This window comes from Capra hircus, chromosome 18, assembly GCF_001704415.2.
Source record: "Capra hircus breed San Clemente chromosome 18, ASM170441v1, whole genome shotgun sequence".
Taxonomy (NCBI): Eukaryota; Metazoa; Chordata; class Mammalia; order Artiodactyla; family Bovidae; genus Capra; species Capra hircus.
Genome location: NC_030825.1, coordinates 64,044,926 through 64,069,321, shown reverse-complemented (window position 1 = coordinate 64,069,321; position 24,396 = coordinate 64,044,926). Strand labels below are relative to the sequence as shown.

General features: G+C 59.1%; 1 protein-coding gene across 3 annotated transcripts; it reads right to left on the bottom strand.

The window, feature by feature from the left end:
* Nucleotides 661-19,703, bottom strand: PPP1R12C (protein phosphatase 1 regulatory subunit 12C). Of its 3 annotated transcripts, none has more exons than XM_018063102.1 (22): nucleotides 19,381-19,703; nucleotides 15,594-15,724; nucleotides 15,392-15,510; nucleotides 8,716-8,875; nucleotides 6,292-6,436; nucleotides 6,126-6,200; nucleotides 5,003-5,076; nucleotides 4,793-4,920; nucleotides 4,631-4,704; nucleotides 4,257-4,415; nucleotides 4,113-4,180; nucleotides 3,422-3,559; nucleotides 3,164-3,254; nucleotides 2,974-3,057; nucleotides 2,838-2,898; nucleotides 2,642-2,727; nucleotides 2,510-2,556; nucleotides 2,338-2,431; nucleotides 2,027-2,131; nucleotides 1,631-1,681; nucleotides 1,416-1,466; nucleotides 661-1,318 (listed from the first exon to the last, which is right to left on the bottom strand). In XM_018063102.1, exons 1-22 carry the CDS (start codon nucleotides 19,699-19,701, stop codon nucleotides 1,232-1,234), a joined length of 2,349 nt encoding a protein of 782 aa, XP_017918591.1. In that variant the 5' UTR covers nucleotides 19,702-19,703; the 3' UTR covers nucleotides 661-1,231. The 3 variants fall into 3 exon arrangements, with proteins under 3 accessions (XP_017918591.1, XP_017918593.1, XP_017918594.1); XM_018063104.1 differs by having other exon boundaries at nucleotides 2,642-2,724; XM_018063105.1 differs by having other exon boundaries at nucleotides 3,422-3,505.

The window sequence follows — 24,396 nt, the reverse complement described above, 5'->3', positions numbered from 1 at the left end:
TGGTTTGGTCCCTGCCTCTCCAACCTCACCTCTCACTTCCTCATCCCCCATGCATCCTGGACCTGCCCGTCTCCACACACCCACGTGCACACCAGCCTCCCTAACCCCTGCTTCCCCCCTCAGCACCACCAAGTGCAACACACTCGTTACTAGATGCCTCCTGACTCTCCTCTGAAATGGATCGGATCTTTACCTGTCTCATTCACTACATCATCGATAGGCAGGTCAGGGCCTGGCAAGTAGAACAGGACCCCAAATGATCAAGTGAATGAATGAATGAATGCCCAACCTTAGAGGATGGCTCCTATTGGGCTCCAGCCGACTGTTGCCACGCTGAACGGAACAGCTTGTACTATTAGATTCCTAATCCCCAAACTTTAAATGCTGGTAACTGATGCAAATTTGTTTCAAAAACTGATGGCAAGAGCCAAGCTCCCCAGCCCAATAATCCCAGCCCCTATCCCTTGCCTGACTGACCCCGCCTGCTTCGTGCCAAGCCAACTTTTGACGACGTCAGCCCTGGTTGGGAGCCTTTGCTCCAACTGAGCGCTTTTCTTGAAGCCCTTTCCCACCCTTCAGCACCGCACCCGCTCGGTCCTGTGGTCTGGGCAGCACATCAGCAGGAAGCGGAGCCCCACCTCCAGCCAAGGACATAGTCACTGAGTGGCAACTTCACGACTTTTATTTGTGGTGCCTGTGCTTTGTCTCGAAAATACCTTCTCCCCCTGCCCCGGACGGTGGGCGAGGAGGGGGCTGCAAAAAATAGAAGACATCCCTCCCTATTGCACGCGGACCCTATATACAGGCCCGCCTGGCCGACGCCGGCGGGGCTCTTGGCACATTCTCGGATCCCTGTTACGGAGCGGGAGGGGTGGTGAGGGTGACATCACACGTGAGAGGGGGACCTCTGGGCGGCCACTCTGGTCCTGGTTCCTGGTCTCGGTGCTTCTTGGTCCTCGGTCCCTTCCTGGTCCCACCTCCAGCCCCAGTCCCTGCTCAGCGACGTCCCCCTACCTGGCTCGGCCTCCCGCCTCCATCCTGGCCTCTGATGGGCCCCCCTTGGCTCCTGGGCTCTCTGTATTCCCCTCCCAGCCTGGAGGTCCCGAGGGGAGGTTATGGCTTCTCAGAGACTCCCCCGGGAGCCCTGTCACTAGTGCTCACGCAGGGGAAGGGGTGCGTGTGGCAGAAGCAGCTGTATAAATATGGGTGCAGGGGAGGGGCTCCTCCGGAGTCACTTGGAGAGTTTGCTGATGACACGAATCAGGGCTGCGTTCTCATCCTTGAGCCGCTGGTTGTCAGCCCGAAGGTCGGACAGGGCCTGTGAGGTGGGAAGACGGGTCAGCCAGGTGGCCCTGGGCAGGCTGAACCCACGGCCGACCAAGGCTCTCTGCCCTCAGCTCCCCGCTAGCATTCACCTTCAGCTCCTCCTCCAGTTCGGCTGCCTTTCGCTCCAGGGCCCTGCGCTCCTGGAATAAACAGGGGAAGGTGAGGGCGGGGTGGGGAACTGGGGGTCAAGTATGGTGGAGAGGGGCAAGGAAAGGGCAGAGGTCAATGCGGACCTCTTCCTCCAGATCCTAAGGGCTTGTAAGGCCGGGACATCTCTAGTCCCACCCTGGCCAGCCGTACTCACGAATCTCTCCAGCTCCAGAAGGGCAGGCCTCTCTGCAAAGCGCTCCTGCTTCTGGGGAGGACAAAAAAAGAGCGGGAGTTACACAAGCAGCCGCACGGCCACGGGCAAAAGGAGAGACCAGCAGAGGAGGGTAAAGGCAGCCGGGACTCGCGGCAGGCTCAAACCGCCCGGCACTGCTCAGGCCCCGCCCCGCCCTTCCGGGCCCTGGCCCCGCCCCTGAGGTATTGGCCCCGCCCCCAACCCCTTCAGTGGCCCAGACTCCTCCCCCCAAGGATCCCACCAGCCATTCTGGGCCCCTCAGCCCTGGGCGCTCCGGCTGGTCCTCCCTCCCGGAGACCCGGAGCCGGCACCCGCACCCTCGCCAACCCCCTGGCCTCCAGGGCCCCGGCTCTTCACCTGAGTGGCGCGCTCCAGGTCCACCTTGAGCTGCGCCAGCTGCAGGGTGGTCTCCGTCAGGGCCTCGCGAAGGCGCTCGTTCTCACTGCGCAGCTCGGCGTACAGCTGCGGGCCCAGGAGGGACAGGGCGTCAGGCTCCCCGGCGGAGACGCGGCAGACTTGCGGGGGTGGGGGTGGGTGGCTGCGGCCCGGCTGAGGCCGGAAGGGCGCAGAGTGCCCGGGTGGGTCAAGCAGGGCCCCAGGGCAGGGGACGGCGGGGCAGGGATACAAAGCCGAGTGATGGGGACTCCGTTAACGGTGGGGTCGCGAACCTTCCTGAAGCCTTCGTCCGGCTCGTCCGGTTCCGGCTCTGGGTCTGCGTTGAGATCCCGCTGCCTGCGGGATGAGGGGTCGCCCTCGGGAGTGCTGGGGTGGGGGCGGGGAGGCCGTCATGGGGTGCCCACGGCCCCATGACAGCCCAGACCCGGCCTGCCCGCCCCGTACCTGGATTCTGGGCTGCGGTCGGCTTGCGCTGGCTCCGCCTCCTCCCCCTGCGGGCGGAGGTGGGGTTCAGCGGGGAGGAGAGCTGGGCCCGCCCCCAGGCCCACCCGCGGCCCGCTGGGCACCACCCCTCACCTCGGCAGGGCCCCTCCACTCCTTGCCGACTCTGCGGGGCTCCCTGGCCGCCTGCGGCCCCTGCCCTTGCCCGTCGGGCGCCTCTGCTGGGGGAGGGGCAGGAATCAGCCCAATGCAGGGCGAGGGGTCCCTGGGCCCGACCCCCAGGAAAACCAAACACGGGCCAGGAGGACGACCTCCCAGAGACCAGCCTCACCTCTCTGGGCAGGGCCGTCAGTGCTCTCGACCCCAGGGACTCGGGGTCTCCGGGAAGTGTCCTGTAGGGAGGGGCCGGGGTCAGAGGATGAGGGTGTCTCGTCCCACCCACTGACCGGTCACCTGACCCCTCTCACCAGGCTCTGCACGCTCGACTTCTCTGCATCCGGGGCCTTTCCAGCGGCCTTCTCTGCTTCCTTCAGGTCCGTCAGGGTCACACCCTGCACGGGGAGCGGGCAGTCGGGATGCGGGGGCCAGCCCCTTCAGGAGGGAGTCCAGGCCCCCGGCCCCTCCTCCCTCAGACCCGGGGTCCGGCCCCTCCCACACCTGCGTGGACCTCCGGGACTGGCGCATGAGGCGAGAGCGCGCTTTCCGCTGAGACTCAGACTCCTCGTCCCGCACTGGCATCTGGTAGGTCCTGAGTGAGGGGCCCGACTTCAGAGAGGGCTCCTCTGGACCCTGTCCTGTCCCATGGCCGACACCCCCAGGGGGAGTCGAGTTCAGCCAGAGGACCCTGAGACAAGCTTCCCCAGGTCCACCCCCACCAGCTCCGGACTCCTGGGTATCGCAGGGGTCTCGCCTCACCTCCGGCGGTCCCGGGAGTCCGCTGGGGGCGCTGCGGAGGCTACGGGGACATGGGGCTTCACCGGGGACTCGGGCTCGGGGGTCCTGGGGTGAGGAGTGGAGTTACCCAAGGGAGGAGGAGGCCTGGAGATCTCAGACCTGTGTGAATTCATTCAATCGGCAAGTATTACTCAAGCTCGCCTTACGTGGTGGGCACCCACACAAAGCAAGCTAAGGAAACGAATAATCTCTGCCCCATAAGTCAACTCTGGGCAGAAACGATGCAACATGAACGATAACCACAAGAAGACAGGGTCACACAACGTCAAGAGGATAAGGTAGTCTGGGGAAAAACGAGGCAGGACCGGAGCCTGGAGGTGTGCCCGCACGCTGCGGGGGTGAGCGCAGGGCAGGTGGTGGGCCTCCCAGAGAAGCTGACATTTAAACAGACCTGAGCGGGAGGAAGGAAGCCCTGTGGGTGTGAAGGAGGAGGTCGCAGCGCAGGGCCTGAGTCAGAGAGGAGGGCGGGAGAGGGGGCAGGGGCCCCCGGGAAGCCGGAACACCGCACCCTTGGGCGCTTTTACTTGCAGCACCAAAAGGGAAACAGGCCAGGAGTGGTGGGAGGCAGGGAGCAGACCCCAGAGAACCCCGGGTACAAGACAGGAACCCCGACCTCCCCCCCACCTCAGAGGGGCTGTCCCGCTGTACTCACGGGGAAGAGGGCTCCGGCACCTTCTGGGAGGGGGTGGGGGGGACTCTGGCAAGACGGGGCTCCCGGCCCTGCGGAGAGAGGAGACAGGCAGCTACTCTCCCCGCTGGGCAGGATCTGCTCCCCGGGCCTCCCCACAGTGCTCACCTGAGTGGATGCACCCTCCAGCCGCGAGGAGGACGCGGAGCGCTGCAGCCCGGCCCCCGGAGCGCCCTCGGCTCCGCGCCAGTCCGCGGGTCCCAGAGCCCCGGAGCTGCCTGTCTTCTGGAGGCCAAAGCGCCTGGAGAAGGGGGCCTCCTCGGGGGTCTGGAGAAGAGAAAGGTCTCCGTTACTAGGACAGGGCCCTTCTCAAGAATTTCACATGCTGCCCCCAGAAGGACCACAGCAAACTACCGCCGGGGACGGGAACAGCCAGGGAAAGGCCGCAGGAGCCCCAGAGGGTTCTGGGTGCGCAGCCTGCACCCCTCGGCCCTGACGGTAGGCTCGGGGCAACCCCGCCCCACCCCCAGGCCCCCACTCACCACGGGGCTCCCAGGGCTACAGGGCGGCGGGGAGGAGACCCCGTTGAGGGCTCTGCATTCGGCAGGGGGTGGCTCTGTGAGGTGGGAAGACGGAGACCTCAGAAGAAGCATCAACCCCTCCTCATCCCTCAGACCGGGGGGTCCAGGCCCCCGGCCCCTCACCTGAGGGGGCTTCTTCTCCCTCGTCCTCGTCCCGGATGGGGGTGCCCCCTGCACCCCCGGGCCGGCGCTCCTTGGACAGGTCTTGGAGGGAGATCTTCTCGCGGCTGCTCAGACGGCACACGGAGCTCCTGGTGGAAAGGGGAGGGTGGGTGCTGGGGCCCAAGCCCTGGGGGGCCTCCAGCCCACTTCCCGCAGGGCGCCACCCCCTACCTTCGATGTTTGCTGCTGGAGGGCCCCTGCGACTCCGGGCCCCGGCTCTGGGCAGCTTCCTTTTGGTTCCGAAGCTGCAAGGGCGAAGGGGCTGCTGGGAGGGGGCAAGAGGGGCAGACCCTCCTGGGTCCCACACAGAGCTGTGCTGGGGGGTGGACCGGGTGCTTTGTGGACTCGTCTGCACCGCGCCCTGGGTCTCCAGTGAGTACTCCTGGAGCCTCCGCCTCCCGGGACCCCCGGCACACCCGGACACAGCTGCCTCCCCCACAGCTCGCTCTGGGCGGGCTTTCTGCCCAAGTCTTCACACCTGAGCCGGCCCCGTGGCTCCGCCTCTCCTCTCAGCAAACCTCAAGTGCGGCAGGTCCCCCAGACGCCCTCAGGCTTCCTCTGTGCCCTCAGCGCCCAGAGACCCTGCCTCACCCACTAACCCCACGGGGGCCCCTGGCCCCCTCACCTGCTCCTGCCTGGCTCTCAAGGCCCTTTGGGGTCTGCCCCTGTCCCCGCCCAACCACCCCCCAACTCCAGGTACCATCTGGTTCCTCCCCCAGCCTCTGCACAGCGCAGCTCCCTCAATACGTGCGTGCCCCCGCACCTCCAGCCCACCAAGCCGGAAACACCACCTTCTCCCTCAATGTCGCCACGGCCAAGCTTTAAACAGGGATCTGACCCGGGAGACCTCAGATGATTCCTGCTACCTCAGAGCGCTATGAGACAGGCGGGGTTCTGAATGCTTTTGGTCAGTAACATAGACTTCGCTCATTTCAAGACCATGTTCCATGTAACAGCACGTGTAACTCATGAAGTGCACGCGCTGTTTAGTATTCTGCCCATTTTCCTGAGAAAATGGAGAGGCTACTGGACTGGTCTGAGCTCACACAGCAAATCAAGGGCAGAGCTGGGACTCAGATCCCAAATCTAAGCCGTCCGCCCCTTCCTTCTGAGTTTTTCCAGCGACAAGGCCTGGCCCAGCGCTGGTACGGGGACATTCCAGGGATGACCAGCCCCATCGGCACCCCGAGGTGCTGCTTATCACAGCTTCCCGCTGGGCCCCGGCACTGGCCGGGGAAGGGCGGCTTTCCAGGTTCGCGGGGGCCCCGGGTCCCGACTGCGGATGGAGACTCACGTCCTCCTGCTTCTGGGCCAGTTCCTCCAGCAGGCTCAGCACCTCCTCGTCCGCCAGGTCACAGGGACGCTGCCCCTGGGTGGGCGGGGATTAAGGCAGGTGAGGAGGAGGCAGAGGCGGGGGCCCTCCTGCCCTGCGGCCCCGGGGAGCCAGGCCAGGCCCTCACCGCGTGGGTCAGCGAGTCCATGCCCCCGCCGTGCTCCGCCAGCAGGCGGCAGGCATCCTCCACACCCCAGTGGGCCGCGGCATGCAGGGGCGTCCAGCCGTCGCCGTCACGCAGCTCCGGGTCGTAGCCAGCCTGGAGGAGCAGCCTGGGGGCCGGGGAGGGCTGGGTTCAAGGGCCGAGACAGGGGCTCGGGGCCAGGGGCCATGGTCAGAACCAGCTGTGACAGGGCCGAAAACAGGCCTGGGCCTTGAGGCGCCCCTCCCCAAGGTGACCCTCCCGCCACCGGCTCTGACCCCTCCCCAGCCTATCACGGGGCCTCCGGGTCCCTGCTCCCTGAACCTTCAGGGCTCGACTCCTGACACCTCCCCTGTGCTGGGATACCCCCGGCGGAGGTGGAGGAGGGGGTTCCCCAGTGCCCAAGGGTAGAGAAAGGCGGCGTGGGGGCAGCAGGGTTCCAGGAGCCCACTGGCTCGGGGCAGCGGTTCTCAGCCATGACGACGCTGCCGCCAGGGGGCGTCTGGAGACGTTTCTGGCCGTCACAACGTAGGGGCGGTGCCGGGGGCACCAGTGGGTAGACTGAGGATGCCCCAAACCTCCCACAACGCAGAGGACCGCCCCCCAGCAAGGACCAATCGGGACCAAACGCCAGTGCCAAGACGGAACCCTGGCTTAGAGGGTCCTTTCCCAGGAGATCACCACCACCATGGACCACTGGATCTGGAATCTGTCTCTCACAGCTAGGAATGGCCAGCTGAGTAGGGTCTGGCAAATGGGGATGTCAGCGCTAAGTGTGTATATCACTTCTGGATTGTTCTCTTAAAAGAAACGGACATTCACTCCTTTGGCCCTCCTCCTCCTTCCTGCTGGCTGCGTGGGATGCAGATGCAATGGCAGGAGCTGAAGCAGCCAGCTGAGACTCAGGAGGGGAAGTCTCGGGCAGAAGAGGGCACAGCCTCCGGGGCTGGCCACGCTACCAGGCCTGACCATTCACAGCGTCCCATCCTCCTTGCCACAGGGATCAGCCCTGGGATGAACAGGTGCCCAGAGAGTATAGGACCTGGGCCTGGAACTACAGAGGATGGGGCACCCTACCTCCAAATTAGAGGAGCCAGCCGAGCCCCAAGCTATCAGGGGTCATCTTAAGTTCCTTACTGGAAAACATTCCCTTCTTCTCCAGCCATTCTGTGCAGCCTGCAGAACCTCAGTTCCCTGAGCAGAGACTGAACTCAGGCCACAGCAGTGAAAGCCCAGAACCCTAAACACTAGTCCACCAGAGAGCTCCCCCGGAAAACCTTCCTAAAAATTCATTAACACAGAAGTGAGCAGAGATGGAGGGATTCGCCGAACTCCATTGTCATACTCAATATAAAGAGAAAATAAAGAGAGGGCAGGGGAGCCTGACAAGCAGCAGAACCAGCTACTCTGACAGGAAAGGGTGAGGCGGTCAGAAATGGGACAAGACCGAGGTGGGGATGAGAGGGAGGGAGCGCGCACGGCAACAATTTAAACTATGTGCACCGAATGACGGCCTTGAAACCTGCAGCACAAAATCTGACACAAAGACAGGGAGAGACAGGAAAGCCCCGCAGGCGTGGTGAGACATTCCACCACATTCCACCACATTCTTTCACAGCAACTGACAGCAGCGGCAGATGGGAAAAGGAAGAATCACTAGCGATACAGAAGATTCAAACAGCATGAGTGCAAAGCTGACCTAATAACCTATATACAGCGCTGTCCTTGACAGCACACTTCTTTCCTGGCTGACACTGACTAGGGTATAAAGCAAACCTCGACGGATCTCAGGAATCAGGACTCACAGAGAACCTGCTCTCGGACCACAGCGAGATTAAGCTGGGAAATGAGCACAGGCGGACTCGGGAATATGGGGGGTTCGGCTCCAGACAACCAGCTGGCTTTACTGCAATACAGCAGGTCACCAGGTTCCGGTTTGCCAGTGCATGTAAAACTTTAGTCTATTACGTGTGCAACAGCATTCTGTCTGAAATAAAACCCAATGTATGTATCTTAAAAAACACTTTATTTTGCTAAAAAACATTCACCGTCATCTGACAATGCAGGGCTGCTGCAAATCTTCAATTTGTTAAAAAAGAAAATATTATTGGCGAAGTGCAATGAGAGGAAGCATGGCTCTAATGAAACCATGACTAGGAAACCCCGTGTATTTATAAATTAACGACATGCTTCTAAATGATCTCTGGGTCAAAGATTACACGCTGGAAATTGTCTTAAACTGAAGGGCAGTGAGAAGCCTGCACGCCAAGACGTGGGTGCAGCTAAGGCTGCATGTCCTTAGTGCATAGTGAGAAAGGGGTGGGAACAGACAAAACCCTCAGGAAGGCATCCGATGGAGGCGAGGGACGGGGCGCTGGGTGCGAGGGCAGGGGAGGAGGCCCGGCTCACCTCATCACTTCGATGTAACCCTTGGCGGCAGCCACGTGCAGGGCAGAGGCGCCCGTGCGGGGGTGCCGCGCCTCGGGCATGGCGCCCCCATTCAGCCAGCACCTTGTGTCGTGAAGCAGCAATTCCTCCTCCGCCCGTTTGGCTGCCTCCACGTCCACACCTGGGAGGACCAGAAGCGGTAAGAGGTGGGGTGCCCCCCGCGAGACCCAGGGCGGCACCTGGCCTGTGTGAGCTCCTCGGGGGCTCCGGGGAGCTGGGACCAGCACTGCCACTTCCCCAACGGGCAGTCGTGGGTTCCACTGAGGGTCCCTGCTGGGGCTGGGGGCACTCTTGGGTCTCACCTCCCCTTTCACTACTGATACGATCCTTAGCCCGGCATCTTCCTGTGTTTTGTCACGTGGATCACTCACGAGAGGACAAAGCAAGCAGAAGCCACTGAGGATGCCCAGGCCACTGGGGCGACGACACCTTCTCACCAGCCACCCCCTGCACCGTCTGGGGAGGGGCCAGCATGCTTCCTCTCTCCTCGGTTTCAGGAAAAGTGCTCTGAACTCAGCGATGCGAGGGTAAGGGGAAGCTTTACATGAAACAGAAGTCAATTCTGGATTGAGAACAGTCCCTTCCAACCGTCACTGAGAATCTGTGGTTTGCCCATTAAGAGCGGTTGAGATGGCAGTCAGAAATGGGCATCTCCTCTAGGGGCCGTGTGCTCCTCCTGGGAGCTTTGTTCCTGTCTGCTGTTTTTCCCACTGCGGAACTGCTCACTTGCCTACGTGTGGCCGAGGGCGGAGCTGTCCTGCATGTGGTCGGCAGCCGTGCAGCCACAGAGCAGCTGCTGAGCCAGCCTGCAGACGGCCAACATGCTGGATTTCCAAGTGTAGAAAGAACATGCAGCAGCTCACGAATAGTCCCTTACACTGATCGCACGCAGAAATGACAATGCCCTGGACGTTCGGATTAAGTAAACCATGCTCCTAAAATGAACCTCACCTGTTTCTGTTTTTAAAAGTGCCTTCTTGGAAATCCTTGATTATGCGTGTGGCTGTCTTTGGCTTCCCACTGCACAGTGCAGGCAGAGAAGCACCTGCTCGGTGCTCAGCTCACAGCAGTACCAGGGGGCCCCAGGAGCTAACCGCTTTCATGAATTTGCTTTCAGGAGCAGGAACCTTGGCACACCCTTACTACAAGGTTGCAAACCCTCTCAGGGTCTGGCAACTGGGCACTGGGACTCAACTCCGCTGGGATCGCCTCAGGGTGCCCTGGCTGAGGGAGTCGCAGGGGTACTATTCCAGGAAGGTCTGGCTGGTGAAGGCTCACCCGAAGGCCAGGAAAGTGCCCGGGACTCAGAGACCCGCCCCCTCCCGCCCCACCTCCTTAAAGGGAATCACCTACATTCAGTCCTATTATAGACACAGGCGCTTGGCGGGCAGGGGAAGGCAGGGTTTGCAGACCTTTCTCTGCAGCCAGTTAGTGTCCTGCCTGTTCTAATGCATCCTTCTGAAGTTTTGCTTTTTGCGGAGATTCGCCCGTGTTTATAAACTGAACTCCTGATGGAGGGGGGCAAGCCAGCACCTGTGCATGCAGCAAGCTGTTCAGTTCACACAGATTTATCTACGTCACCAAACCTGCGATTCAGCGGCTTTTAGGACATTCACCATGTGCCGCCATCAACCCTATCTATCTGTACCTGAACCTTCTCATTACCCCAGACGGAAACCTCTTACCCCATCAAGCAGTCCCTCCCCAGGGCCTGACACCCACTAATCCGCTTCCTGACACTGCGGATTTGCCTCTTCTGGACAGAGCCTATGTTTGTAAATAAAGTTTTAATGGCTAATGACCACACCCACTCTTCTGCATATCCCCCTGGCAGTTTTCCCTATCACAGATCACTAATCTACAGGTTACTGATTGATCCCTTCTGGATTTGGTGTTGGCCCACCTTCACCCTCTCAGCTGAATGAGGAGCTCCCTCAGAATACATCCATCTGAATGCAGAGTTTCAAAGAATAGCAAGGAGAGATAAGAAAGCCTTCCTCAGTGATCAATGCAAAGAGAAGAGAACAACAGAGTGGGAAAGACTAGAGATCTCTTCAAGAAAATTAGAGGGTGGTGGGAGGGGGGTTCAGGGTTGGGAACTCATGTACACCTGTGGTGGATTCATGTCAATGTATGGCAAAACCAATACAGTATTATAAAGTAAAAAAAATAAAATTAAAAAAATTAATAATAATAATAATAATAAAGAAAATTAGAGATACCAAGGGAACATTTCATGCAAAGGTGGGCTCAATAAAGGACAGAAATGGTATGGACCTAACAGAAGCAGAAGATATTAAGAACAGGTGGCAAGAACACACAGAGGAACTGTACAAAAAAGAGCTTCACGACCCAGATAATCACAATGGTGTGATCACTCATCTAGAGCCAGACATCCTGGAATGTGAAGTCAAGTGGGCCTTAGGAAGCATCACTACGAACAAAGCTAGTGGAGGTGATGGAATTCCAGTTGAGCTATTTCAAATCCTGAAAGATGATGCTGTGAAAGTGCTACACTCAATATGCCAGCAAATTTGGAAAACTCAGCAGTGGCCACAGGACTAGAAAAGGTCAGTTTTCATTCCAGTCCCAAAGAAAGACAATGCCAAAGAATGCTCAAACTACCGCAAAATTGCACTCATCTCACACGCTAGTAAAGTCATGCTCAAAATTCTCTAAGCCAGGCTTCAGCAATACATGAACCGTGAACTTCCTGATGTTCAAGCTGGAGTTAGAAAAGGCAGAGGAACCAGAGATCAAATGGCCAACATCCGCTGGATCATCAAAATAGCAAGAGAGCTCCCCCAAAACATCTACTTCTGCTTTATTGACTATGCAAAGCCTTTGACTATGTGGATCACAACAAACTATGGAAAATTCTGAAAGAGATGGGAATACCAGACCACCTGACCTGCCTCCTGAGAAATCTGTGTGCAGGTCAGGAAGCAACAGTTAGAACTGGACATGGAACAGACTGGTTCCAAATAGGAAACAGAGTACGTCAAGGCTGTATATTGTCACCCTGCTTATTTAACTTGGAGAAGGAAATGGCAACCCAGTACAGTACTATTGCTTGGAAAATTCCATGCATGGAGGAGCCTGGTAGGCTATAGTCCATGGGGTCGCAAAGAGTCGAACACAACTGAGCGATTTCACTTCTTCTTATTATTATTTAACTTATATGCAGAGTACATCATGCAAAATGCTGGGCTGGTTGAAGCACAAGCTGGAATCAAGATTGCCGGGAGAAATATCAACAGCTTCAGACATGCAGATGACACCAGCCTTACCACAGAAAGTGAAAAAGAACTTAAAACCCTCTTGATGAAAGTGAAAGAGGACTGAAAAAGGTGGCTTAAAGCTCAACATTCAGAAACTAAGATCATGGCATCCGGTCCCACTGCTTCGTGGCAAACAGATGGGGAAACAGTGGCTGACTTTATTTTTCTGGGCTCCAAAATCACTGCAGATGGTGACTGCAGCCATGAAATTGAAAGACGCTTGCTTCTTAGAAGAAAAGCTGTGACCAACCTAGACAGCATATTAAAAGCAGAAACATTACTTTGCCAACAAAGGTCCGCCTAGTCAAAGCTATGGTTTTTCCAGTAGTCATGTATGAATGTGAGAGTTGGACCATAAAGAAAGCTGAGCACCGAAGAATTGATGCTTTTGAGCTGTGGTGTTGGAGAATACTCTTGAGAGTCCCTTGGACTGCAAGGAGATCCAACCAGTCAATCCTAAAGGAGATCAGTCCTGCATGTTCATTGGATGGACTGATGCTGAAGCTCCAGTACTCTGACCACCTGAACAGAAAAAAAAGAGCTGACTCATTTGAAAAGACCCTGGCGCTGGGAAAGATTGAAGGCAGGAAGAGAAGGGAGCAACAGAGTATGAGGTGCTTGGATGGCATCACCGAGTCGACGGACATGAGTTTGAGCAAGCTCTGGAGTTGGTTATGGACAGAGAAGCCTGGCGTGCTGCAGTCCCTGGGGTCGCAAAGATTTGGACAGGCCTGAGTAACTGAACTGACAGCCTCTCGACACTGTGAAGCGCAAGGGGGGAGGGTGTGGAACTGCTGGAGCACCGGGAGTGAGGATCTCCAGCTACAATCCATGCCATCCGTCTAGCTGTTCACACAGAGGCTAGAATCACCCACGTGCCTGCCAGCCAGAGAAAAGAGCGCCGTGGCTGGGCCTTGCCAGGACTGGAACTGCCTGTCAAAGCTGCCCAGCTCTGAGAGTAACCAGCCCGCATCCCTGTCCTGATTTTGGGATTCCTTCCAGCCCAGTTCCAAGTCCCTGTGGGTCTGACCGTGGCCCTTCTGAGCAAAATGGCCAGGGGGTCCTGGGCTCCGGCCGGCCCGAGGCCCAGGCTGTGAGCCGTGTCTGGGGAGGAGCTGTCGCTTGGAGCTACCAGCGTCCAGGCCCCTCCCTGGCTGTCCTCAGCCCTGCTCTCACCGGACGTGGCTCCAACGTGAGGGGCCCACAGCCCGGCTCCATGGGCAGCTGACCGTCCTCCTTGCCACACGACTGGCTCAGGGCAGGCTGTGACCAGGGTGGCCCTAAGGGCAGAGGGCTGGGGCTGGGGCTGCTGAGAAGTCTAGCTCTAGTTCCACCAGGGGCCAGCCTGCACTGCTGGGAGCCACGCTAAGTGCCTCACCGAGAGAACCAGCCTAGGAGGGGAGCCAGCACAGAGCTCAGCAGAGAGATGGGAGGGAGGCTTCCGAACGTGCCTGCGCCCTGGACCAAGCCACGCCTCAAGTCCACATAACTCCTAGACTTCAGTTACAGAGGCCCACGAATTGCCTTCCTCTTAAAGCTGTGGTAAAGCACAGATTCTGCCCAGCACAGTGCACTGAGGCCTCACGTCAGGACAGGCACCAGTGGAGCCACGTCACTGAAGCCTCCGGGTTTCAGAGGCAGCTGTGCCCCACCCGCAGCAGAGAGTGGACGGTCTTCCCAGTAGCATCACAGGCCTTTGGGCCTGGTCGGTCCTACAAGCCAACCCCCGCGACCTTCGGCCCTCGTGAGAAGGTGATGAGAGCTCTGGGCAATTCCGGCAGGAATTGAGAGGCCTGAGAGATCACCCAGCCCCAGTGGCCTCCAAGCATTGCCCTGCAGGCTGCTTTTTAACAACAAAGGGAAGAAGATGCCTTGATGGCAGAGTCACCTGGGCGTCCTCTGAATGAGGCTCAAGGTTAACATCACCAGTGAGAGGGCGGACGGAATTCGTCTCCCCGCAGAACTTGCTGGCAAGTTCCTGCCAAACCTGCAGAACTGACGAGCGGTCAGGTCCAGGCTGAGGGGCCGTGTAAACAGGGGAGGGGTGCCGGCGGCGGGGCCGGGGGAGGGAACCTGGGCAGGCCCATCCCTGCGGAGAGGGAGGCACACAAGCGATCACGCCAAGAAGCTGGAAACTCGGAGTCCACACTTCAGGATTCCACTTACGGAAAATGTCCAGGACAGGCAAACCCCCCACACGAAGCCCATGGGTGGCCCCCAGGGCTGAGGGGGAAGGGGAGGTTGGGGGTCACAGCCCAGGGTTTCTTTGGGGCTGATCAGAATCATCCAAACTCAATGTGCTCATAGACACATAATGTGTGTGCTCACACACACATTAGTGTGACTACGCTAAAAAGACAAAACAGGAAACACGAGCCCACACGTGTCTAAAGAGTGAAGGAAGCGCGCACGCAGACAACTGTACCTACACGAAGCTGCCGAAAACCCTGGTGAGCCTCAGTGGAGGCTGCCCTCCTCGGACTGCCAGTGAAACCTGGCTCAGCGTGCGAAGTTGTCCAGATGAAAACGTGGAGACGCGAAGGCAGGAAAAGCCCGGTTCTGTCTCTACTTCACTTCACTCCCTACATCTGAAGCAAGCCAGGGCTCTGGACCTCGGCTCGCCCACCAGCGGCGCCTCGAGGGATTCCTGCAGCCACCAGCACACCACCTGCCCAGGGTGGAGCCTCGTCCCTCCCAACCCCAGCCAAGCTGGGGATCGCCTCGGACACCCAGCCGTTCTTCAGCAGCCTCCCTGCACCTCCCCCGTGGCCCTCCAGACCCCCCGGCCCCGCGCTCACACCTCCTCACAGATGCAGTGCGGTCACCAGACCCGCTTGGAGGAGCAGACGGCCACCCAGAAGCCACGCTGGTGACGGGGCGAGGCTGCTCCCTGTCTCCCACCGCGGCCCCCGGCCCTCCACCGCAGGGCAGCCGGGCGAGCCCTCCCCACGGTCTGTTCATCAGCAACTGTGACAGGGAGCGCGGGAAGCTGGGGGCCTGCCAGCAGTCACACAGGCTCCCCCTAGAAAACTGAGCGTGGCCAGGCACAGTTTACGGGGTCCTGGGCCCCGTTAAGGACCCTGGGGCGCAGTGATCCCGAGTACAGCAAACCAGACCCCCAGAAGACTCGGCATTCCTCCACTGCCCCCTGCCCCCCAGCACAACTCCTGAGAAGACCCACCATCACCCGGGACAAGCGCCAAACTCAGTTTCCTCAGTCACCCCAAGAGCGAGCCAAGCCCTGCCTCAATGACTTCTCGGGTTAAACGGTCCAGGCCACACTGAGACCCTGGGGTCCGGGTCCTTGGCAACGGAGGCCCCGATGGCAGGAGCCCCACACCCAGCCCCAGGCCCACCTCGGCGGGCGATCTCCGCCTTCAGCAGCGCCTCCATGGCGTCGGACTCGGCCAGGTCCAGAGGCAGGTCCCCGTCGCTGTTGACCGCAGCGATGTTGGCCCCATGGCTCAGGAGGTACCTAGGGAGGTGGGGGCGGGCTGCAGTCAGGACGAAGGCGTCCGGGCCGCATGCCCAGCGGGCCGCCCACCCTCCCCACCTCACCTGGCGATGTCCAGGTAACCGCAGGAGGCGGCCACGTGGAGGGGCGTCCAGCCCTCGTTGTCCGCCTGGTTCACTGTGGCACCCTGCTCCACCAGGAAGCGCACCACCTCAAGGTTCTCGTCAATGCAGGCCTGGGGGGCACGGCGGGGGGTCACCCTCACCACCCCGGACCCCTCCACGTGCCTTGCAAGGCAGGGCCTCGAGGGGGACCCAGGGCCGACCGAGCAAGGCTCCAGAGGAAGACCCCAAGGTCCCTGGAAGGCACCATGTCCGCAGGGCACCCCCAGCCCTGCACAGCCTGGCTTCCCGGTGGCCACGCCAGGCAGGCCTCTGGGGCTCACTGGGGACCGTGAGAGGAGAAGCTGGCCAGAGAGGAGAGGAGCTGTAGGGATCCCGAACTATGCTTGTTCAGGAGACGCACCCCAGTCACCATGGAGGATGGGCCCCCAGAGCTGAACCCAAGGGAAGAGACCCAGGCCCTCCTCCTCAGACCCAGCAGACTCTCCAGGAGAGCTGACCACCGCCCTGCCGTGTCCCTGGTAGGGAGACAGCCGGACCCTGGGGCCCAAGGCCATGCGGGATTGCCAGGCCCCTGCGAACCTGGGAGGGGGGCGGGGCGGTGGTGAGGGCCCTGGGCAGGACCCCGACACTGGGAGAGGCGGCTGAGAGAGGGTGTGCCCAGGCCTGGGCCCAAGGAGAGGCACAGGGCCCCCCATCATGGGCGTCCACGGGCACCTTCCCCACTCTGAGGGCTGTCAGGATCCCCTCTGATGGAGGAAGAGATCTCAGCCCCAGGAGACCAAAGCCCCTGCCCGCGCTAGCGCAGCAGGCTGGAGCCAGAGAAAGGGTTTCGCCCGGGACGCGTGCGAACACGCGGTGGGCACTGGGCCTGAGCAGGGCTGAGGGACGGGAGTGGACCTGGCCTCCTGGGTCCTCAGGGGAGATTAGCCTCCGACTCCCTCACCTCTCCACAGCCGGCCGCCTGGAGCAAGGGGAGGAAGCTACGAGGGCCAAGAGCATGAAGTCATGGAAACTCAGGCTGCGAAAGGGGGGCCACACATGCCCTGGGAACGGGATGAACTCTGGGCACCGTTTATTTCCACCAGTTGCCATGGTGATGAGAGGGGGGGCAGGAGGGAGATAGGCCTTTCCCTTTCAAGGACCTGGCCAGGCACAGGCATCCGTGCGAAAGATGTCTCCGTCCTGGGCGCCAGGGACCAAGAATCCAGGCCCCACCCTCCTCCTCAGACCTGGGGGTCCAGGCCCCGCCCCTCCTCCTCAGACCCGGGGGTCCAGGGCCCCCACCCCTCCCCCCTCAGACCCGGGGGGGTCCAGGCCCCGCCCCTCCTCCTCAGACCCGGGGGTCCAGGGCCCCCACCCCTCCCCCCTCAGACCCGGGGGGGTCCAGGCCCCGCCCTCCTTCTCAGACCCGGGGGTCTAAGTCCCCCGCCCCTCCCCCCTCAGACCCAGGGAACCTAGACTCTCCGACCCCCTCCCTATTTACACCTAAGAATCCTGGCTCACAGTCCTTCCTATCCCAGACCCCAGTTGCTAATTACCAGGTAATCTGGGGATGAGGCAGCCTATACCAGCCTTGTCACCTTGTCGAGGGGTAGGGGCTGGGATGTGAGACCTCCTGGGGTCACAGCCAGAGCAGGGAGCTGACGCCAGGGGACCTGCTCCAGGGGGAACAGAAACCACGGCTGCCGGACTCGCCCAGACAACATGAGCGACTGTCCCGCGGGCCTGTCCGGGGGTTTCCTGGGACCTGGGACTTTCTGAGCCAAAACGAGGCCAGTCTTGGGCAAACTGGCACAATCTGGCCAGCAAACACCCAGACCCAAAGCCCCGCTCCCCTGCTCGCGCACTGGCTGGGCGACTCCCCTTCTCTGCACCTCAGGTGCATGCCCTGATCCCCTCCAGGCCTCCCGCAGAGCCCTGGCGAGTGACTTCTTGCCTATAGCAGGAGGCCGAGAGGGATCCCAGGGTGGCCTTCTGCCGGGCAGGGTCTGGGCCAAGGGACAAGCTGGGGAGCGCAACCCAGCAGGAAAGGTAGGGCCAGGAACGCCTTCAGAAAGGCCCCGGGGAGCCGGGGCAGGGACGGCAGTGCAGGAAGGGGACTCGGAAACCTGAGGCCCCTGTCCCGGGCGTGTCGAGCTCTGAGACCCTGTGGGACCTCAGGAAGGGGGACCCTCCTCTACACTGGGGCTCCTGCAGGGCACAGGCCTGGGGGTGCAGGTGGGGGAGAGACGGCACCTGAGCCAGGGGCTGCAACCACCAACTGGACATCAGGCACTTCCTGCAGGGTGTCCCTGCCAACCCATTCACAGGCAAGAAGCCCAAGGCACAGAGAAAAGACCCGCATTCAAAGCCACTCACTTGAGGAGCCGAGATCAGAGCTCAGGACTGGCCTACCTTCCTGAGCTGCTGCTCCTCCTGGGAAGCTGGCACGTGGGCCCTCCCGGCCTCCTCCGCAGCCCCCTGCTCCCTGCCCAGGTTTCCTTCCCTGGGTCCTCTCTGGGTCCCAAAGTAACCAAACCCTAGGGGTTCCGGCAGGGAAGAGAGGGTTGGGGACTGGACCAATTCGAGGAGACTAGGAGGGAGACAGCCTCGGGGACAGGGGTCCTCTGTGAACTGTGCCTGATGGCCCCACTGAAGAAAGAGGGGTGGGGTGGGGGGTGACAGGAGCACCCCGAACCAGAAGGAACCCTGGTAGTGGGGCCTACGGTGGGCCTGGTTCTAAAACAGAAGAAGCTCAAAGGCAGTGGTCGGCGCGTCTGGGGAAGGCACGAGGGCCCAGGCTGTGGACAGAGGGGAGTAACCTGGCTCTGGATCTCTTGAGAAGGTGACAAGATGGGGGCTGGGAGAGAGGACACACTCTGCGGGAGGGAGGCGCTGCCCAGATTCACAGGAGGGGATCCAGGCAGAGAATGCAAGGTGACCAGAGGACAGAGAGGCAGCCCAAAGCCAGGAAGAGGTGGGTGCTTCGAGTCAGCCCAGAAAAAAAGGGGGGGGGGTGATGATGCAGGCCTGGCCAAAGCAACAGGAGAGAGAGAGGAAGTTCCTGGAGGAGAAACACCCCTGGGAGAAGGCCTTGCCTTGGGAGGCAAGAGGTGGCACAGCCCCAGAAAGATAAATGACAGAGAGCATGAGGGTAAAGGGGGGCAGGGGAGACGGCCTGAGCTGACCCAGGCAAGGGAAGCACCCACTTCAGGAGTACAGAGCCTCGAAGGCAGGGGCTCAGGAAAGAACACCCTTAGATAGCAACAGATGGCACGGGCCGGGATGACAGGCGGCCCCACGCAGAGAGGCCGGGCGGCAGGGAGAATACAGGCAGGGAGGACGGCGATGCTATGCTGCTGGGGGTGGAAGGGTGGGGCAGTGGTACCTATGGGGGAACAGGAGGCACCGGTGGGGCTGTAAGGGGCACAGACTCAGGAAAGAGGGAGGCCCAACTCTAGATGGCTGAGTCGAGGTGGCACCGGTGGCGATAGCACGGGCGAGACTCGCAGAGAGCCCCCAAGGTCGGGAAAGAGCACAGCGAAGTGACAAGACGGGGATGCACCGGGCTGAGGCCGGCAGCGACGGTTCGGGGCCAGGAAAGGGCGGCTCAGATTGGCAAAAGCCAGCGTCAGCTCCAGCGGCTCAGGGTCGGGAGAGGGGAGCCCCAGGTGGGACGGAGGGGAATGAGGGTCCGCCGCGGACGACGGCGCAGAGCAGGGCCGGCCGGGGTGCCTCCAGGCCGGGGAGGGAGGGTGCTCCGGGTGGCGCAGACCCGGGAGCTGACCTGGTGCAGGGCGCTGATGCCGTCGGCGTTGGTGGAGTCGAGCACGGCGCGGGCGGGCGGCGGGGCGGCGGGGTCCAGCTCTGCGCCGGGGCCGGGGTCGGCCGCGCGCAGCATCAGGCGCGCCTCGTCCAGGTCGCCGCCCGCGCAGGCCGCCAGGAACTCGGCGGCGCGCTCGAAGCGCACGGTGCGGGCGCGCCGCTCCCCGGGGCCCGGCTCGGCGCCCGCCCGAGCCCCCCACTGCCGCAGCTGCTCCCGCCGCCGCTCGCGGGCCGCTGCTGCCGCCGCCCCGGGGCCCGCCCCGGGGCCGTCCTCGCCCGACATCGCGCCGCCCGCCCGCCCGTGAGCGAACGAGCGAGCGAGCGAGCGCCGAGCCCCAAGCAGCTGCTGCTCCTGCCGCTGCCGCCGCCGCCGCCGCCGCCCGCCCCCGGGCCGCCGGGAACTGCCGCCAGCCCCGCGCCGCCCAAGGATCTACCGGCACCCGCCCGGCGCGCGACGTCACCACGCCGCCCCGGGGCGCGCTGGGAAATGGAGTCCGCAGTCGGGAGCGGTCGTGGCAACAGCCTCAGAGAAGGCCGCGGGGCGCTCTGGGAAGCGGAGTCCGCAAGCGGAAATCGGTCTCGGCCGCATTCCGGCCTCGATCTGCCCCGAGGCACACTGGGAAATTCGCGGCTCAGCGGTTTCAAAAGGAAATCTGATTAAGAGGATGCCCCCTGGGGGTGCTGGGAAATGTAGTCTAAAGGCCGGATATGTGCCCTGGGGCATGTGGGAAATGTAGTTCACAGTATCAAGGAACCCAAGCGGGAAACGGACTTGATAACCCAGGAGTCCTAAAAAATACAGAACTAGTTTTTCCATACACCTTACCGCGTTCCTCATACCATGTGACTTACTTATTTTGGGTTTGTCTTATCCCTTCAACTAGAAATAAGCCCCAGGAGAACAGAGATTTTTGTCGTCTTGTGCATCCCTATTCCCATTGCCAAGACCTAATAAAACGCGATCGGGAAGAGGATTTTGAATGAATGAATAAATGAATGGATTCCCTAGGTCCTGAGAACCTCCAGATACTATGGGAAATTGAGTACTCAACCCTTACACCAAGAAAATCCCAGGTCACGGCAATCGGCCGCTGGGCACGCTGGGAAACGTAGTACTCGGGGCCACGACCCTAAAGGTACGGTTGGTCCAAAGCACCCCAAGTCCCTGATGGAACCCCTGGATTACATCAAGAAGGGAACCCAAGAGGCAGGATCCGCAATAACAGCTCCTCAGAGCCTTCACCGGCCCTCCCCTCTACTCGCTACCATCTTGGGACGTGGAGCAGTCTGGGAAATGTAGTCTGGGCTGCTCGTCCTCGCAAGCCATGCTGGGATTTGTAGTCCAAGGCGAGGACTTTTTAATGGACGTGGAGGGGGAGTTGACTCATACATAACATCATAAAGCACGATGTGAGCCTCGTCTTAAGTACTCTGCACCTTAATCTTCATTGGGAAGGAAGCAAACACTCCGAGACTAGAGAAAAGACCTATAAAAATCACAAAGCTGCTGCGGCTTCAGTGTCAGACTCTGTGCGACCCCGTAGGTGGCAGCCCACCAGGCTCCCCCGTCCCTGGGATTCTCCAGGCAAGAACACTGGAATGGGTTGTCATTTCCTTCTCCAATGCATGAAAGTGAAAAGTGAAAGTGAAGTCGCTCAGTCGTGTGCGACTCCTAGCGACCCCATGGACTGCAGCCTACCAGGCTCCTCGGTCCATTCAATTTTCCAGCAAGAGTACTGGAGTGGGGTGCCATTGCCTTCTCCGAAAATCACAAAGAATGGCTCTGAAGTACAGAGGCAAGAGTTCTGTTTTCCAAGGGATGTCAGATCAGCTCTACCCACTCTAAAGTTCTTGGGCCTGTGCTAAGAGATAAAGGACAGATCCCGTGAAGTCTGGAGACCACTGGGATGGATACAAAAGGGATAGCAGTTCGGGTGGCTTTGGGGATATGTAGCCCTTTCAATCCGACACTTCCCATTCAACGTATACACCCACCTTCTTCTCCAGGCAGTTTGAATGGTGTGTATGTTGTTAGGGTGTCTTCGGTTATCTGTGTATCTCTAAAGTAAAAAGTGAAGTCGCTCAGTCGTGTCCGACTCTTTGCGACCCCGTGGACTGTAGCCCACCAGGCTCCTCTGTCCGTGGGATTCTCCAGGCAAGAGTACTGGAGTGGGTTGCCATTGCCTTCTCCAGAGGGTCTTCCCGACCTGTGCATAACTGTGATGTGTGTCTTTGTGGTCGTGTCTGTAGCCCGGTGTATACTGTTTTTGGAAGCTTGTGTTCATTGTGTCTGTAAGCTGTGATGTAAATATGTCTATAGTTTTATGATTTTTATTTACAGGAGACACAGTTTAGAGTATCTGCTCAACCCACACAACCTACTATGGGACATGCTCCCACTGTAAGTTTCGTTAGCAATCTTTAGGTTGACTGCTGCGTTTAGGCTTGAACCTCTGTTTACCAAATTCTATTCTACTGCAATGGATAAGAATCCCAGCTCTGGTACAGGCATTCCTGGATTTGATCTTGTCTCTTGACACTTCCTAACTGTGGGGTCTGATCGAGGACCTAGGCTTAATCTCTTCATCTCTGCCTCCAGGAGCTGTTGCAACGGTGTACCTGGCCTGTCTCATAGGCAGACGTTGGCTCTGTACAGGCATTTTTATATTTTACTCATTACAATTCTCTTCTGCCCTTCTCTTTTCCACGGTGAGGGTTTTTTTTTTTTTCACTTCTCAAGCCTGCTGTTTTCTCTCAATGCTAGCACTGGAATGTTGATGCTTAACCTCACAGCTGGTGAAAATAGCCTTGGAAAGATAACATGTTCCCTTTTTCCCTGCAAGAGGCAGAAAAACTGACCTCATAAAGATGGTTTGGATAAAGGGATGCAACAGGACATTCACAAAGTATCAAGTCGACTCCTCTATTCTGTGAGAAAACAGGGGTAAGCATAGTAGAAGTCAGTTCTCATTTCTATTTTAACCCACCTTGAAAGAGTTTTTTGCACAAAGGAACCTTTTACATTTAACAGAGAATTATACTGTTAGGATTTCCCTGGTGGTCCAGTGGATAAGACTCCATGCTCCCAGTGAAAGGGACATGGGTTCGACCCTTGGTCGGGGAACTAAGATCCCACATACAGCAAGTACTGAGAACACGAACCGCAGCTAGAGAAACCCACGCCTCAGTGAAGAGCCAGAACAGCCAAAATAAATACCGATTAATTAATTGTTAAAAAGAGAGAGAATTATATTGAGAAAGGCACCCCGCGGCTGACCTGCTGTGACTTTCAACACACGAACGTATCCGCCGTGTCCTTAAACTCGTGCCAACGGGCTTTGAAATTGACAATCATCTCAAGAATGGCATCTTCCCAAAGGTTGTCCGAGGACACAGGCCCGGAAAGAAGCCCTCCCCCTTGCAGTGTCAGGGACCACGGTGCTTATAAAACAATGGATTTTATCCAAAATCTAGAACCAGGTTTCCAGATTTTCCAGACCTGTACCTAAGATCTCCGCTCCTCCCCAGTGACTTCAGTGTGCTTCTCTCTCTCCTCTTTCCCACATGGGAGGTTTGTTTCTAAATTACCAGTATTACAGTGACCCTGCTCCGTCTCCACCACCAAGGTTAGAGAGGGAGAGCTTGTTGTCGTATTTATATAATGTCAAACCACCCAGAGACACACCCAAGCCCAACAGACAAAGCTGATCTGCCTCCCTAAGACTCTGGGCTTTCATCCGAGGGGAGCCTGGGAGTGTGTTCCAGGCACGGGGACCCTATATGTGGGTGGCCGGAGCCTGGGTCGGAGACCGCCAACTGCCTGCCCATCACTACTGCGTCCTTCCTCAAACACAAGAAGCCTGCTTTTGTTTGGAGCAGCAAAGCACCCAGCTGGCTCCAGAGCCAGAGGAGAGCTAGTCATCTTTGCGATGAGGGGTCGAGATAAGATGTAAGTGAGCGCGCTTAGGGCGGGGTGGGGGCTGTCCAGGAAGGCTTTGGAAAGTGGTTTGATTCGGCCAAGAGGTGCCCGTGTCTTCCTTCTCATCTTCTCCTGCCTTCCTCCTGGGAAGCGGATGGGATGGCGCAGAGCTCCAGAAATCATCTCGGGACCAGTCCGCGACCTCACGGGTGGAAGCCGAGCAGATTCTTTTCCCTTGTAGGTTATTAGTTTGGGGTTGGTTTGTTTGGCTGCATCATGTGGCTTTCGGGATCATAGTTCCCCAACCAGGGATTGACTCCAAGACCCTGGCAGTGCCAGCCGGGAGCCCTAACTACTGGACCGCCCTACGACAATACACAGAGCAGAGGCCCCTGTGCTCGACAGCAGGTCCTTGTTGGTTATATTTTATGTTTGTATTAATAGTAATGTGATCAGAGGGTTTGTTTCATTTTTAGTCTGTTTACAAGGTTGTAATGCCAGAACACTCTCATCACCCCCGGAAGAAGCACCATGCCTTCTAACCATTACCCTCCCTGACTCCTTCCTTCTCCTGCGTCTCTGGAGACCACTCTGCTCCCTGCCTCTGTGGATTTGCCTTCTAGAAATTTCACATCAACGGAATCGCGCAACGTGTGGCCATTTGCGTCCGGCTTCCTTCATTCTGATTTGCAGACTCATCTGCACTGAAGCCTGCGTGAGAGCCTTATTCCTTTTTACAGCTGAACAGAGTTCCCTAGCATCCGTTCACCGGTGGATGGCCGTTTGGGTTGTTTTTGCCTCCTGGGTATCCTGAGCGATGCTGCTGCTGAGATTCCTGTACATGTGTTCGTGCGAATATAGATTTTCCGTTCTCTTGGGGCGGAATTGCACCTACCAATGCAGGAGATGTGGGTTTGATCCCTGGGTCAGGAAGAGCCCCTGGAGAAGGAAATGGCAGCCCACTCCAGTGTTCTCGCCTGGAGAATCCCATGGACAGAGGAGCCTGGCGGGCTACAGTCCACGGGGTCGCAAAGACTCACACACAACTGAGCAACTAAA